The sequence below is a fragment of the Indicator indicator genome, chromosome 27 (assembly GCF_027791375.1).
Source record: "Indicator indicator isolate 239-I01 chromosome 27, UM_Iind_1.1, whole genome shotgun sequence".
NCBI classification, from domain to species: Eukaryota; Metazoa; Chordata; class Aves; order Piciformes; family Indicatoridae; genus Indicator; species Indicator indicator.
Genome location: NC_072036.1, coordinates 6,774,777 through 6,792,507, shown reverse-complemented (window position 1 = coordinate 6,792,507; position 17,731 = coordinate 6,774,777). Strand labels below are relative to the sequence as shown.

General features: G+C 39.0%; 1 protein-coding gene across 3 annotated transcripts in view; it reads right to left on the bottom strand.

Moving 5' to 3' along the window:
• The window catches only part of FAM184A (family with sequence similarity 184 member A), a 60,789-nt gene that overhangs the window by 25,850 nt on the left and 17,208 nt on the right, over positions 1-17,731 (bottom strand). For 2 of the 3 annotated variants that reach the window (XM_054393123.1, XM_054393124.1), the window contains exons 1-8: positions 14,358-15,011; positions 12,353-12,488; positions 10,785-10,966; positions 9,958-10,155; positions 6,348-6,470; positions 4,746-4,907; positions 2,783-2,908; positions 2,461-2,607 (exon numbers count right to left, since the gene is read on the bottom strand). In XM_054393123.1, the coding sequence (XP_054249098.1) occupies positions 2,461-2,607; positions 2,783-2,908; positions 4,746-4,907; positions 6,348-6,470; positions 9,958-10,155; positions 10,785-10,966; positions 12,353-12,488; positions 14,358-15,011 (1,728 nt within the window). Of the gene's footprint in view, positions 1-2,460; positions 2,608-2,782; positions 2,909-4,745; positions 4,908-6,347; positions 6,471-9,957; positions 10,156-10,784; positions 10,967-12,352; positions 12,489-14,357; positions 15,213-17,731 lie in introns of those variants that run through there. The other variant, XM_054393122.1, reaches the window with a different exon arrangement.

The window sequence follows — 17,731 nt, the reverse complement described above, 5'->3', positions numbered from 1 at the left end:
TAGCAGAGCTCCTGATCTTGCATTATTTTGATAAATCTTCTATTTTGGTAAATAGAATAGAATCATAGAATCAAGAACGTTGGAAGAGACCTCAAAGATCGAGTCCAACCTGTCACCCTAAACCTCATGACTATCTAAACCATGGCACCAAGTGCCACGTCCAGTCCCCTCTTGAACACCTCCAGGGATGGTGACTCCACCACCTCCCTGGGCAGCACATTCCAATGGCCAACCACTCTCTCTGTGAAGAACTTTCTCCTCACCTCCAGCCTAAACCTCCCCTGGCGCAGCTTGAGACTGTGTCCTCTTGTTCTGGTGCTGGTTGCCTGGGAGAAGAGACCAAACCCCTCCTGGCTGCAACCTCCCTTCAGGTAGTTGTAGACAGCAATGGTTGTATAGTACTACTGGTATAGATAGATCAGAGTTTCAGGTGTGAAAATTTGAATTGCAGAAAGGGGACTCAGATCGCTGCTCTACTCCTAATTTTCACACATGCTTCATGCATTTCAAATTGTTTTTTAATGCATCACCACTAATGACAACTGGGGCTGGGTCTAACAAATTCACAATTTTCCTCCCCCACTGCAATATCTTAGGCTGCTCTAGTTCAGTGTAGTTGAAAGAAGACAGCTGTGAAGAGATATCCTTTTGATGAACCAAAATCTGGATTCTTCCCACTGTTGTTAACAAATATCTGTAACAGCAGAAGAATCTCACCTTTGTTGCTATGTCCAGCCTGTTTAGACTGTGAACCCTCTGGGGCAGAACCTGACTGCACATTTACAGATTGCCAAGCACAAGTAAGTCTCCTGAAGTAGTTCCTGTAGTATGAAAGCAGACCCAATGCATTTTCCACTCAGAATAGCTTCATTCTAGAGTAACACAGAGCAGCCTTCCAGTACCTGAAGAGGGGTACAGGAGGGGCAGAGAGGGACTTTTTACAGGGGCTTGTAGTGATAGGATTAGACAGAACGGCTTTAAGCTTGAGGAGAGGAGATTCAGACTGGGTATTGGGCAAAAATTCTTTTCAGTGAGGGTGGTGAGGCACTGGAAGAGGTTGCCCAGGGAGGCTGTGGGTACCCTCTCCCTGGAGGTGTTCCAGGCCAGGTTGAATGAAGCCTTGAGCAACCTGGGCTGGTGGGAGGCGTCCTTGCCCATGGCAGAGGGGTTGGAACTAGATGATCTTTAAAGGTCCCTTCCAACCTAAGTCATTCTATGAATCTATGAAAGCATCCAGTAATCCTTGCATTATAAAACATGCCAAAACCCCTCCTATGTCTGCAGATTCTCTACTCTATTACTTAGCTTTCTGATACAAAGTTTCTTCCACACGCAGAAAAACAGAGTTGTTCATTTTCAACATACTGCTTTTCCATTCTGAAACTGTAGGTCAGACTTATGAAAGCATTTAAAAAAAGTACAGATAAGTTATTTCAGAAGTACATGAAAACTATAGAAAGTTTAACATATCCCTTTTACATTGTACTTTCCTAGAGAAAAATGCTATTTCTTAGGTAGAAGAGAGTAAATTAAAATTGGGTAAAGGCAAGAAGAGTAACTTGAAATCAAATGAGCCCAAGTCTTATTACATTCACGTTGTAAAAAGTAACAGAACAAGAACTCCCAAAGCCTGCAGGCTTTATGAGCCAAAGCCACAAGATTTTACAAACTTAAATTCTCTTGTCAGCAAACCAAATTCCTATAGGAAGCTGCATTATCAAGTGCATGTTCATTTACTTATCAAATGAGACAGGAAATTAAATGCCATTGCACATAATCAGCCTGAAATCAGTCACTTAACGAGTTCCAAAAGCTTTTCCTTTTACTTTAAAATATATTTCTTCTTTATCAGCTATTCTTTCAAACTGTAGTCAACAAAAACAATCCTATAGCATTTATGGTTTCTTAAAAGTATTTTCTGTAATTTTTTTAACATAATTGAGTCTAGAAATAGGACTTGCAATTTAAAAACTCCGTATTTACAAAAAATCCCAAAAAAATCATTCCAAAGCACATAAATGACACAGACATAGCAAAACTTGTCACAGAAACTAAGGGACATTTCAGTGACTTGTACATTGCTATTACTGTAAAGATAAGGGATAGCTCTGAAGACTTAGCATTGATAAATGTTTACAACAGAATAGGTGAGCAGACAGGATCAAAAAAAAACCTGATAGTAAAGAGGTGTGACTGTCAAACCCCTCCCTCAAAAAAAAAAACCCCACAGAATTACAAAAAAGGTTCATCCACATTTAGTACAAACAAGGACATGGGTATAATTTTAAGGCATCTCCACATATTACTTTAGAAGTTTGATAATGATTAGTTTTAAGAAGCATTGTGCTAAAAATTTCATTTCCAAGAGATCTCACACCTAATTCCATGTAGTTGATTGGCAATAAACCACCAGCAACTAAATTCTAAGGGCATTCCTATTCTCAAAGACACCATAATTACCTGGTCTAAAAGATCTTCAACTTTTTTTTGCCATCCATCCCTTGCTGCATTTTTCTCACGTTCTTTCAGCTGCAACAGCTGAGTCATGGCTGCCTTCTTATCCTCTTCATGCTGCAGCCTCAGCTCTTCACGAAGCTTACTGCATTCCTGTCTACAAGCAAAGGTCAAATAACTAAAAATGCAGTGGAAACTTGTTCAAAAGGTCAAAAAGAATTGCCAAATCAGTGGACAATTACCAGTTGTGGACAATAACAGAAACTTCTGCCTTACATCTGTATGTAATCCATACTTCAGGTCTTAAAGAATTCAAGGAAATAAATACTTGCCGAAGATTTTCTGTCCACTTGATTTCCAAGTCACGAGCCATTCTGTCAACTTTGAACTTCTCCTCCTCCCTCATGGCAGCAATCATTGCCTCATGCTGTTGTCTCTCCTGATCTAGCTCTCCCTGCAAACACAAACTTCACAATAGAGACTGATCAGCAGCAAAAAACCTTTGAGTGTATTTATAATAAAAACAGTTACAACTGGCTCATAAAACTGGAACCCTAACTTCATCAGTGTGTAATTCCTAATTAGAAAAAAATTAATGCCTATATATCTGCTGATATGTCTTGCTTGTGGAATACAATTCTGCACTCATGTATAAAGCTAAAAAGAGGCAATTCTCCAATCAGTCATTCTGGAAGTAATCTTTTCAAATACTGTTACACTAAATTCAGAGTAATTTATGTTGGAAAGAACCTTGAAAAGGTCATCAAGTCCTGTTCACTGCAGAACTAACTTCAGGATTAGAGCAGGCTGCTTAGGTTTATTTATTTTTTAAGAATTGAAGAAAAAAATTCTTCAATGCAGCAAAATAGCATTTGGATTTCAAAGCTTGAACTATCTGTATTTGATACAAAGTTCAAGCATCTTCCTTATGCTTCTTGACTGGACAAATCTGCTAGAAACAGGGCTACAATCTGAACACAGAAAAAAAAAATAAGTAAATTGAAACTGCTATTCATTTCTGTTCAAATTTTACCATATCAGAATAGTGTAAGATGCTACCTAGAAATCATACATACACAAATGTTTTTCAGCACTGCTTCCTTCATTCAATCATCTCAATTTAATTGAAACTTTTTAAACTTCGAAATTTCTTGTATGACTTTCTCATTTATATGTATTTTTAATCTGTTATGGTACATGCTATTGTGTGTAAACTGCTCTGAAAAGCTAAATGTTGCAATAGGTGAAGAGAGAAGAATGCAGTCATTTGTGTGAAAATTTGCATGGACATGTAGTGAAATTATAAAAAAAAAAGGAAGTTATGAACTTTAATAGGGTGCACATCTAAGAGCTATAGCTAAGAAATTAAAGAAAGTCAAACAAAAAACAATATCCTGTTTCAAGCTGGTTTTGTTAAGAAAATAACACCAGTATGAAAAGAGATTCAGGGATTATTTTATTTGCTGCTCTGCTTCAAATATTGCTGTGATCTTGTAAATGTACATTGTTTACTGAGGACTAAAACAGTAAAGGTTATACTTAGTATTGAAGTCAGTGAACTACTGAGGGTTCCAGTTCCATTTAAGCCAACTGAAATGGCAATGTATTTGTGCTTGGACAAATTCATGGCTTCATATCCATGAAATGGGCACGCTTTCTGGATTATAGCCCTGCTACCCTTCAAGATATCATAGGATGCATCTTAAAGTGTTCTCAAGCATCTTCTGAAATTCTAATTTAGGAGCCTGAAATGGAGATTGTGCCCATTACTGGAGGAAAACATGGTTAAAAAAACCAAAACAAAACATTTTAAAGGTTTCATTGATTTCTAGAGCCAGTAAACTCTGGATCTTGTTTTACACCAAGACATGAAACTATCTATAATAGCACTGGTGTAACACGTGTTCTTTCTACTTTCTCCTGAAATTGTCAAGTCACTGAAAAAATCCAGCTCTGGCTGTATTTTGTACAGACATACTTTAGTAGCTACAACTTATATTAACCACAGAATGATGTGCTTGCAGCAATATCTGTTAAACACTAGAAGTGTTCTGAAAGGAAACCAAAAAACCCACTCCCAAACAACCAAGTGAAAAAACCAAACAACCCAACCCAACTTGGCTTTCCATTTTTTTGCTCTCTCTGCTTGAAATAGAAAGAGAAGTCTCTCTTTTAAAGAAGCCATATGAAGCTCTTTTGTGTAAATTATAGTACTTTTTGCCATTTAAAATATGTGACCAGAATCACCTTGACTGTACTTTGCAGAATTTACTCTCTAGTATTATGGTTACCTCAATACTATACAATGAATCTGTGGTCTCTCTCAGTCTTGCTCTGGTTAATTCTAGTTCTTTCTGGAGTATTTCCTGAGTTTCTTGAAGACTGGAGATGTGTCCTTCGGCAGTACCAAGGCCTTGTTCACTTTTTCGTACGAGGTCTTGCAGACGACACACCTATGGCCAAAAAAAGTAAAACACATTACTCTCAAGCAAAAGAGGATGGCATGGGCTCAAACCCAGCTCTCTCAGCAGGGAAGCTGGAACTAAGCAAAAATCTGCAGAAAGTAATAAATTATAGAGTCATTTAGGCTGGAAAATGCCTTTAAGATCTTTGAGTCCAACTGCTAACCAGACGTACACACCTACTGTTAAGTGACATCCATAGCAAACAGAAAAAGCAGCAGCAGCAGAAATGCAAGCACCAAGCCAAAGATGTGCCAGGCATTTCACAGGGAAGTCTCTTCCAGGTCAGTGAAGACACTGAGAAACTCTTGTCAGCTGTCAATAGAGAGCTAGGAGTAAGCTGCGGCTCCAAGTGAAGCATTTGTCTGTACATCACTTCTGTACTATACAGAGCGGATTTACAGACCACCCCAAATTTATTGCCTGCATACTTCCTCTCATTCTCTCCATATGTAAAACACACTGTGACATTTATCCTGACATAAGAATGCATAAGCTCAATTACCCAACAGCAGCTGGCCCCAATTCCTTATTTAGTTTGAGTTCCTTCACTGAAGATACAGTAAATAATATCAGTATGTAACATTTAAACATAGAAGAATATATACCTTCATATTACAATAATAAATATCTTTGAGGGGGGCATTTTTCCCCTTTATTAAAAGCAGTTTTATTTTAAAGGAAATTTAACATTTGTGCAAACTGCAAGCCACCAGAATTAGACAAACAACTACCACTTCCAGAATTTGTACACTACACAAAATGAAAAGTAATACTGCAGAAAAGCACTTATATTCAAGCCTAAGTCTGTCTTAAAGCACAGACTGAAGTCATCCATATGACCTGCTGACCAATGAAATGGATTAATTGTTTTCTTGCAGCAAGACAGAAGTTTCAGACAGTGGACTGATCCTTTTGATATCAGTATGAAAGTACTTCTAGTTTAAAAATGTTATGAAAGGTGTTGATTTCAAACTTAAAAAAATGTATCTCAATACAGTTCATATTCAATAGTAGTAACAGATATCAAAACACTTTAAATAATTTGAGTCTTACTATAAATACTTCTTATCATCTTTTGATGGAAATATATGAAGATAACCTGAAAGTCAGGAAGCTGACCAGAATTCACAATGCTAATTGTAAACAAATAGAGTTAATTTTCATCCTGTCTCCTGACATATTTTGCATATAGGTCTTGTACCTAAAGAGGAAACAAGCAGAGTTCAAAGAAGCAAGGCTGTTGACATCAACTGTACAATTAGAAGCTCTACCCCTGGAGATTTTTAAGGCCAGGCTAGATGTGGCTCTGGGCAACCTGATCTAGTGGAAAGTGTCCCTGCCCATGGCAGGGGGGTGGAACTAGATGCTCATTGAGGTCCTGTCCAACCCTGACAATTCTGTGGTTCTGTGAATTGAGTCAACCCTCACCTCCTGGTTGGCAGAAGTCAGTTTTGTTGTCAGCTCTTCCTTCACGTTTTCTAGCTGTTGTCGAAGCTGATTCTTATCATCCTCCAAATGCAGTTTCTCCTTCTCAAACTGCTGCTCCAGCTCCTTCAGAAATAAGGATGGAAGAATCATTAAATACTTGTCATAAGGTCATCACAAACTACAGGTGCACCTGCATGATTCCTGATTTCAACCAACAACCATCCTTTCCTTAAAGTGTGTAACCATTAATTTTATTTCCTTTTCCAATGGATGCCCTCTTCTGTTAGTTCACTTTCTACCCTGACACACTTGTTTAATCACAAAATAGAGACAAACAGGACTTCCTTTTCAATTACTGGTTACACTTTGCACTTCATTCTCAAAATCATTAAAGCTACATTCACTTTCATTTTTTCAATGCACAAGTTTTCACTTCTCATAGAAATCCACCAATAACAAGCTTAATCTTCAGCCTTTACCCATCTATCTCCTACACATAATCCCCACAGGAAATAGCAATGCTTAAAATCCAGACTGAGCTTTGGGAAGCTTTTCAGGCTGTTACAATAAACAAAGAAGCCCCACACTACACATATAAATTTTATGTAGAAATAAAAAGAAATCAACAGTTAGTCTTCAAGTTCAACTCCATTAAAAATAATACCTCTGCTTTCATTCAGTCTCTGTGGAGTAATAGCCAAATTCTGAAAAGATGAATTTTATTTCTCACATGAGCCTATGTTGTATATGTATGTTAGAATTTTTCTCCTTTTTAAAGAAAAACTAAGTTTCAGCTTTATTAATACTCAGCGTAAATTTTCAGAAGAACAATTTCCATGACAAAATGCATCATGCTAAAGTTCATCACTTTTTTCTTGTGATGGTTTTAAGACTGCCATTAATTTTTCTTCTCACAAAGTTCAAGCAGAGAAAGTGAAAGAATGTAAATAGATCACTATTGGGTGTAAGAGAGCAATATAATGATTATTCTATACACTTCCATTGGAAAAAGAGAAATGTTTAAGAATCACTACTCAAAACAAAGTCCATCTTCTCTCAGCTTGCTCTGCTTCTCTCTTCTCTTTCTGCCTTCTCACTCACTCCTGCATACTGACTTTGACAAGCTAAGGCTAACAGCCTCTTGGCTTCTTGGCTCTCTGCTTTCTGCCAGGGCAGTCTGAGTCCTTCTGGCTTGGCCCATTAGGGGGGAGCCAGGGGGCTTGGTTGTGTTTTTCTGTTGATTGTAGATATTTGTAAATGTTGTGAATAGTGTATATTTGTACATATTCCTTGCATTTCATCATAGCTTGTATTCTGACTGTAAATACAACTTCATTTGCTTCCAGCCTGAGCTAGCCTGATTATTGTCAGTGTGGGAAGAGGATTTCAGCTCTCACACTTCAACAGCTCTATATTGCAGTGGAATGTGCTATATAGTTTATTATACCACAAAGTCCTTTTGAGGAATATTAAAGTTGCCAGGTAAGGTGCTGCAGAGCCAGGTGATATAAGACTCCAGTGTTTTCTTTGCAGCTGCTGGGGCTCCTTTGTTAACTCCCTCCCAGGGGTTTAGCTTTAGTGCAGAGCTTAGCATTGATTCAGTGCTTCCATGTGGTCCTGAACTCAGATTTCTGAGAAGTCAATATCTCAGGAACAGCTATGATAATGCATACACCAGAGCCATGCATGAACACAACTGCAGGCATTGGTAAGACTAGAGACAAGGAGAGTTGAGCACTCAAAAACAAGAGGAAAAAAAATGCCATAAAATGATATAAAAATCTAAGAAAAACTGGGAAGCTGGAAGACAGCAACTTAGTGTCATCCAGCTCATTCCCAGAAGCAACAGAGACCAACCCTTCCTCATCTATAAGGAATATAAGAAGCATAAGGAGGACATCAGACTGCTGGGGTGGGTCCAGGGGAAGCCAAGAAGATGGTCAGAGAGCTGGAGGACCTCTGCTATGGGGACAGGATGAGAGAGTTAGGGCTGCTCAGCCTGGAGAAGAGATGGCTCTGGAGAGACCTAAAAGCAGCCTTCCAGTACCTGAAGGGAGCTACAGGGGAGCTGGGGAGGGACTCTTTACAAGGGCTTGTAGTGATAGGACAAGAATGGATGGAAGCTTGAGAAGGGGAGATTTAGACAGGATAGTAGGAAGAATTTCTTTACAGTGAAGGAGGTGAAACACTAGAACAGGTTGCCCAGGAAGGTTGTGGATGCCCCCTCCCTGAAGGTGTTCAAAGCCAGGTTGGATGAGGTCTTGAGCAAACTGGGCTAGTGGAAGCTGACCCAAGTGACAAGGCAGACACTCCTAGCAATACAGAGACAAAACTCAAACTCAGAACTCACAAGTGCCTGTTTTCTTCACTGGGCCCAGATCAGTCACCATGTGGGACAAACAGTGCTTGCTAAAAGGGACTTGCTCAGTTTTTCTTGTTCACTCTGAAATCTGCTGGCTGTAAAGTTTCACTAATGCTATTCAGACCCTGTTCTTACAACTGAGTAATTAGTTCTTTTATGACACTTGTCAGTACAGCTGTGCAGTACTGCAAAATTATTAGCATCTCTATTTTCATAATTCTCCTATGAACTGATACCATTTTTACAGCTCATTTTATAGATAGAAGAATTGAAGCAGAGAGAGATATTTAGGCCATTTCTTCAGTCCTACTGTCATTCTTTAGAATTCTCTTGTTTCTTTTTTCCCCAAAGACTTCCAATCCCAAATGCCTTTCCCAGTATTTTCGTCCAAATAATCCTCATGTTCTCTATCCCAAGGCTCCTAGTACCATGCTTTCTCCTCATACTATGTGGTTCACAGTGGTAAGATGAGGAGCAATGGGTTCAAAATAGAACATAGAAGATTTCACCTCAACATGAGGAGAAATTTCTTCACAGTGAAGGTGACAGAGCACTGGGACAGGCTGCCCAGGCGGGTTGTGGAGTCTCCTTCTCTGCAGACTTTCAAACCCCTCCTGGATGCATTCCTGTATGGAATACCCTAAGTGATGCTGCTCTGGCAGGGGGGTTGGACCTGGTGTTCTCTTGAGGGCCCTTCCAACCTCTGATATACTGTGATACTAAACTCAATTCTTCTCTGCCTTTGGGACTGTCTGTTCCTTGAATAACAAAAATATCTGCTTAGCAAGACAGGCTGGACAGAGGAGACAGTTAAGATCCAAGACCTTGACCCAAGATGTTTTTGTAGTTAATTTTTCCTTGCTAAAAATCATTTCACATTTCTCACATTTATGGAGCTATTTCCCATTTAAAATAACTTCATGATTTAAGAAGAAGAATTTTATGTTATCCTTTGTTTTATTCTCAACACTAGTAACAAAAAAAAAGGAACCCACATTTGACTATAATAAAACAAATATATTTCCAGAAATCCTTAATAGACATTGTTTTAATAACAGGCATATTTAAATTTACAAAGAAAGCAAACCTGAAAGATTAAATGAATGTGTCCTAGAACTACTTCCATTGCTAGGAGACATGATAACTCCAAATAAACCTTGCCACACAACAAGACCATGCAATACAATGTTCAAACTCTAACATCTGCTTTCTCTAATATGTTTGACCATTAAGAAGACACAAACCTACCATTTGCAGTTTTTTCTTATCCTTATTAGCATTACTGTGTGCAGCCTCCATTGCAGTATGGTGTTTCCATGCCAATTCTTCCAAGGTCTTGGAATGAGCCTCCTTTAACTGTGCAGCTTCTCCTTCCAATCTTGCTTGCAATTTTACCAGCTCCTTCTCATAATACTCACGTTGTGTCTCCCTTGCTTCATTTACTTTCTATGAGACAGAGAAAAACAAAATTATTTTGATTAAACAGTGAAATCCAAACAGTAGGAAGAAAAAACACACACGTATCACTGGTGGCATAAACCCAGAAAAATTGTCTTCATACAAAACAAGCTGAGCAAACACTAAGCACCAATTAAATAGTTCAATAAAAAAATAGTTTCAGTATAGCCATGCAAAGCACTACATCCATATTAAAAATAATTTTCCCTGCTCTATTTGAAAACAGCAGTTGGGTATCAAGCCCATAGAAAAGTTCAGTTCAGTATTTCCAAGCATGTTCAGCACATTTTCAGAGAATGGCTTTATGAATTGTTCTTTGACCATTTCACCTTTCTCCTTATTGAGACACTTTAGCTACTAGGCATCTACACACCAGGTCATAAATCAAATGCAAGTGTTAAAAGACATGCAAAGCAGTCTGAACACCCTCTAACCTGACTCCTCTCTACTTTCACTTTACACTCCGCATTACTCATTTTATTTGCTACGTGAGACATGCTTGGAACATACTACTACAGGTCCTACTCCAGTCATATCAAACAAATAATCAAAAAAATTTTCCCTAAGAATTCTAAGCATTTTGGTTTTATTCAGCTGAAATCAGTAAGTTGTTGAACCTTCTCCAATGCCAGAATTTGCTGCCTTTGTCGCTCATCCAGACTTTGTGTTTTGCTTTGTAATAAGTTCCTTTCCTCTTCCAGTTGGGATAGTTTTTCTTTTAATCTTGACTTTTCTGATTCCAAATCTCTGATTGTAACTTCTTGAGTCATTTGAGTAGCCTGAAGCATTCCAATGTGACCTAAAGCCAAAACAACTCTTTTAAACCTCATGGCATTGGTTTCACACAATTCAAGTATACATTCATACCCCAGTGATTTATTTCTAGAAGTACAACTCTTCTGGAAGCCTTTCTGGATCTTCATTACCTTCACTGCTTTGCTTACCCTTCCCTCAACTACTCCCTTTTTTATTTTTATTGTAAAACAACCAACTACAGTCAAGTGCCTGGTTTCAATTTTCCTGGTTTAGAGTTGCACAATGACTTTGAGAGAAATCAGATGTAGGCTGTGTATGAACACAGTCTACCTTGAAGAACTTACCCCACCTAAACCCACACATTTTTACCCAACAATAAGCAGAACACAGAAGTCTAACAGTAAAGAGGCATTTGTTTTATCAAACTTATAACTTAAGCAGCATGCTAGGTGTAGCAGCTAAAGCTATATAAAACTTCTTGAATTAGACTTTTTTTTTTTGTGCTATAGGCATGACTAAAAGATGTAACAGAACTCATTCTCTTCACAGCAAAGCACAATCTAAATCCTTGCAGGTTAGACTTTTTTTTTTTTTTTTCACTCCCTAAATAATAATAAAAAACATTTCCAAAGTCAGACAGGACAATAATTTGTCCTCATCAGCAGTGGAAAGATTAACAACTTCAGGAAATTTTTGTCCTTGTTCTTCTAAATTTACATCTGTGTTAGTGAAAATACTGCTATTAGGTAACTGATCAAAGTGAAACTTCTGTCATTCTGGGACAGGCTTAAGAGAGTGCAGGAGACTGAAAAAGAGGATGTTTTTAAGACTGTTAAATTCAAAGACAAGAGGGGGGGAGATTTTCCCACTATTTCACCATCTTTGCAGGAGCATCATGAAGTCATAGCCAAGTTGATATTCCACCTTGGAATGAAGTCCTCTGACAGAAACCCTGACCTAGACATGTTTGAAATGTACCTTTTCAAAATTAGCATATGATTAAAATAAAAATCATCACCTAAACAGTCTTTCAAGGATTACACAGAGATGCTTAACAGTTTCACATGGAGAAAGCATCCAGGTAAGAAACTTCCATGTTTACTCAGAATAAATATTTTTTATTCCTTTTGTAGTCATGACTTCCAGTCACAACTCCCCTGTTTTACTACAGCCTTCAAAAATGACAGATTAGTTGAGTTTTAATAATAAAGCATTGCTTTTAAATTTCAGTTGCTAAGGAACTAGGTATAAAGCTCCCCTAGGCAGCAGACACTCAGCTTTTAAAAGCCCCTAAACTTGTCAGAAATTTCTACGGACAGAACTGGACAGATTTTAGGCACTCTAAATCCTGCACAGGGTTGAGAGAGAAAGGCAAGGCTCAAATACACAGATGAAGTTCATTTCCAGATTAAGTTACTGACACACATACTGGCTTTGAGAACAAGATCAGTCGCCTGCTGCTGTAAGCGCTCTCGAGCAGCCGCGAGCTCACTTTCCACTTCTTTGTGTTTGCTTAACAACGACATTTCCTCCTCCTTCACATCATCTAGCTGTTTTTGAAGAACCTAGAGGAAGCACAGTATAATGCCTGTTATCATTATATACTATCATGTTCAAATTTAAATGAGCATTAGGTTTCAAAGAAGGTACAGAAAAGGCATTTCAGTAAAGAAATTTCATAGAGGAGTCAGTAAGGGTGGTGAGACACTGGAACATGTTGCCCAGGAAAGTTGTGGATGCCTCTTTCCTGGAGGTGTTCAAGGCCAGGTTGCATGAGGTCTTGAGCAACCTGGTCTAGTGGAAGGTGTCCCTGCCCATGGCAGGGGTGTTGGAACTAGATGACCTTTAAGGTCCCTTCCACCTAAACTATCCTGTGCATCTATGAATTAAAATGAGCATTAGGCTAAAAGGTACAGAAAACACAGTTCAGTAAAGAAGTTTCATTCATACAATCCTTAAAAATTAGGAGCACTTTCATAAATAACCCACACTTCTATTTGCACTAGGCTCTGAAGAATTCTAAGGGCCATTCTGGTATTTTTGTTTGACAGAACCTCAAACATATCTGCCTACCAGTGTTAAGCATACCACTTAAGTGTACCAAAGAGCCACTTGTTCTCTTCCCCATAGTGGGATAGGGGAGAGAATCAGAAGGGTCAAAATGAGAATACTCATGGGTTGAGATAAAGACACTTTGCCAGCTGAAGCAAAAGCTGTGCACGCAAGAACAGAACAAGGAATTCATTCACCACTGCCCATCAGCAGGCAGGAGTTCAGCCATGTGCAGGAAGGCTGGCTTCCATCATCTGTAATGGTTATGTGAGAAGACAAAATGCCATAAATCCAAATGCCTCCCCCCACCTTTCTTCTTCCTATACCTTTTTCTTGCTAATATCAAATATCCCTTGGAGTCAGTTTAAGTCAACTGTCCCAGCTGTGTCCCATCCCAAACTCTTGTGCACCCCCAAGTCTACTGGCTAGTAAGGAAACCTGAGTATCAGGAAAAGCCTTGACTATGTAAGCACTGCTCAGCAGTAACTAAAGCATCTCTGTGTTGTCAACATGTTTTCATCACAGCTGCTCTGAAGACAATTAACTCTATCCCAGCCAAAACCAGTACACTGAAAATGTGTGCAGTATTTCAGTTACTGCTTGTGGAAACACTAAAAAAGACCTTGAAATAAAAAGTTAGAAAAAACCCCAAACAACCACCACCTTTTTTTTTTCTTGCTTCCCACAAAGCTACTTCCCTTAACACAACACCTTGAGGCAAGATAGTCACTAACAACCTCTTCAAGCAAGGCTGCACTGAGCACAGACTATTCATTGTGTTTACAGTGTCAGTTGTAAGACATTGCTGTCAAATGTGTTTCTGCAAGAAACTGTGCAGTCTAGATGAGGCATTTCACAACCTCCCTGGCAAATGTTCCAAGTTTGTCAGCATCTCAATGGTACCAGTCAACAACATTCTCCTTTCCTCTCTGAATCTTTTTGTTTTGGGAGGGAGGGATGAATTTATGTGGACACCTGATACAAAAATTTTTTTCCCACCTTTACCTTTGGAGAGAAGGGAAAAGGACTTGGTTTGGGATCTTTGTCTATTAAGTGGCAAGTTTTGAATATTTTACGGAGTGCACTACACTTTGGTGTTACAACTAGATCAATCATGTCCTGTTCACAAACAGCTGAAAGGAAGGAGACCCAAACTTTCCCCCAGAGAGGGGCTTCTAGATTCTGCTAAAATAAAGTACTATTAATTCAGTCTGGGGGAAAAAATAATTAAAAATTAGAAATCAATAAAATTAGAAGTCGATAATAATCAAGTACAAGTGACAAAAAATAATTAAGTTCACATGTTCCAGTCATTTCAACCTACTACCCAAAACAGAAAGAGAAAACTCCCAGTCTTGAGAACAACATATCATCTGTCTCACCTGAACATTGTTTTCTGCTGTACCAAGAGCCACCTGAAGTTTTTGGCATTTCTCCCGTAGACTGGCAGCTTCATCCTGCACCATTTGCAGTTCAGTTTTCAGCTTTCCTAGATTCTTCCGTAAAATACTTTCCTGGTTTTGAAATTCTTTTCTTAGCTCCACTTCTTTTTCTTTGCAAGCATGCAGACTTTCTGCTGTAAAAAGCTGTGATCTTTTCAAAGAATCCAGCTCATGTTCATAAAAGGACTGTGCTTTGCTGAGTTTGCCTTCATAGTCCTCAATGAGCTTTTTTCTTTCCAGTCTTAACTCTTCGACTTTAGTGTTCAAGTCTTCCAGCTCCAGTCTGTGCAATTCCTCCAGCTTTTCTTGCCCCTTACTTAAAGTAGCATTCTGACTCTGATGAGTTTTCAGAAGTTCCTGAATCTCAAGCCTGTGGGCAGCTCTCAAATCTTCCAGAGCTGTACGCTTATCCTTCTCATACTGCACTTGCAGCTGTATGAAACTTCGTAGCCTTTCCTCAAACTTCTTTCTGATCTCTTCTACTTCTCTTGACATGGTCACTACACGTTGGACATGCTGAGCTTCTGCACAAAGTTGCATATCTTCAACTCTATCCTTGTAGGCTTCAAATTCTGTCAAGGCCTGATGTTTCATCTTTTTATGATCTTCCAGTGACTCTTCTAAGACTTGGATCTTTCTCTTGAGATCCATTTCTTCGGCAACTTTACTTTTATACTGCAAGATTTTCTCTCTGGTCTCTGCAAGAATTTGCTGAATTTCTTCTTCATGAGCATCCTTAAGGGCTTGGATAGCAGCTTCATGTTCATCATTCTTAGTGTTCAAAGCATATATTACCTGGAAACATAAAATAATATTGCATCACAGAAAAGGCATTAGAGTTACCTGGTAGATCTTGGGGGAAAAAAAAAAAAAAAATCACCTAGGCACTCTGAAATTTTCTTTGACCAACTGGCAGGCTTTCATGATACAAATAAGCACCAAAGAAAGAATATGGAACAATATCAGGTGGAAAGAAAAACAAAAAAATCCAGACTCACTCATTTTTATATGGCAAGAAAATAATTTTAAGAGACTCACAAAAATCAGTTTAATTTATATCACCTTAATTCAATTTTTCTAGCATACTGTGAGAGACTGAAAACTTTTGACCATCTTGTCTTAAACAAACAAGTAGCAGCTGAAACAGGAGGTGCTCTATGGAAGTGGGATAGTGAGTTGCTTCTGGGAGGTTTTCTATGGTTGCAAACAAGACCCATGGGGCATGCCAGACATTATGGGGCATTGGGGCAGGAGCAACCCTCCCCCTCCCCCAGGAACTCTCAAGAAATCCCAATAACAACTGTGGGGACAAGGATGTAAAAAGGGAGAGCCCAATCCCAAGGTGTGCACACACTGCTGGAGGAGAGCACTGAACATCTACATATTCAATAAGCACCATTCATTCCCTAAATGAAAGGCATGGAAAACTTAAAAATAAAATGCACACAAATCAAATTCATGGAATGGTTTGGGTTGGAAGGGACGTTGAAGATCGTCTAGCTCCAACCCCTCTGCCATGAGCAGGGAACACAATTCCACCAGACCAGGTTGCTCAAGGCTTCATTCAACCTGGCCTTAAACACCTCCAGGGAAGGGGCATCCATGACCTCCCTGGGTGATCTGTTCCATTGTCTCACCACCCTCACTGTAAAGAATTCCTTCCTAATCCCCAGTCTAAATCTGCCCTCCTCAAGCTTCAACCCATTCCCTCTCATCCTATCACAACCTGAATATTACATCATAACATTTTTCAGCAGCCTGAATCCCAGCTCTAAGAATTTTTTTTCATATTACAAATCTAAGTATTTTAAAAGTAATAGAACAGCTCAAAGATGAAATCAGCTGTAGAAGTTGATGCAGTGGATTAGCACAGGAACACTGAAAAGAAGCCTGTGCTCACTGAAGCAAAAACATCCTAACAGCATTTCAGTGAAGTGAAAACAGAAACTGAAATACATTTGGAGAAATCAATGCATTTAAAAATCCTAGCTCAAATAAATAGTTCTTGCTTAAGTAAGTTTGAGACTCAAGAGGCAGTAAGGTTGCAAAAGCTGGAGGTGGGCTGATCAAGCAAGTTTTGTACTCTTACCAGAGGATGAGTCATTTCATGGGCCTGCTGGTAAATGCTTTCAAAAATACTAGCAATTTTTTCAGTGCAATTGCATGTTATTAAGAAGCATAAACTGTTCATTTTAGTAATTAGTGTTTTTGCCAGCTACACTCTAAATGCATCATCCACATTGCAGTATAAAAGTAAGTTTATACCATGCTTTACTGTAATCTCTGTTAGCATATCATTCCAGACATACAGACAGAACAACACTCTCTCCAAGAGCACCCAGATTGCCAGCTAAAGGCCTTAATACTCTTTCAACAAAACAATAACATCATTAATAATAATCTATTGAAATGCTATGTGCTTTGATATGCAGAACTATAAGAGAGTAAGTCAGTAACAACAATAGTAATAACTTTTTTTTAATGCAAATAATAGAATCATAGAATCAGTCAGGGTTGGAAGGGACCACAAGAATCATCTAGTTCCAAGTCCCCTGCCATGGGCAGGGACACCTCACACTACATCAGGCTGGCCAGAGCCTCATCCAGCCTGACCTTAAACACCTTCAGGGACGGGACCTCAACCATCTCCCCAAATATATATAACTAAATAATCCAATACTCAATGAGGTAAGGCTAAATGAGTCTGTTGCTGAATTAGTGTTGGGGTCTTGAACTTCATGGAATACAAACACTGGTGTTTTCCACTGTTTGTGGCTGAAAAAATGGAAGTTTGACCATTTGGCTGAGAAATATTTTTGCCTCCAAACCAGATGTTATGGCTTGGAGAGCTGACCAGCTCTTTCATGGTCAGCTGCCTTTGGTCATCTGCTCCTGCCAGCAATTTAGTCATGACAGAATGCTTTTCTAGTTAAGTATGTGCTAGTATTAAGTGCCAAATGTATTTTGCAGCACACACACACACAAAAAAAAAATCTCTCAAGAAACATCTGCAGTTGATTCTTTCTCATTTTAAATGGAATCAGAAACTGATAGCTATAAGGAAACATCATCACCACACATTACATAAACATCAGCCTTATGTCTCTGGCAAACCTTCAGTTTAGACTTCACACATGGGTCCCTGGCTCAGGGCACTACATTCAGCCCAGTTCAGGTGAAGTGTCTTGTTTGCAGTGCCACTGGAGTGCTGCTGCTCATGAGCACTGCTGCCTGTACCTGCAGGTTTGGAACACCAGAGCCTCCAGAGGTATCCCAAGACTCTGCTGCACACCCACTTAGTGAACTCCACAGCT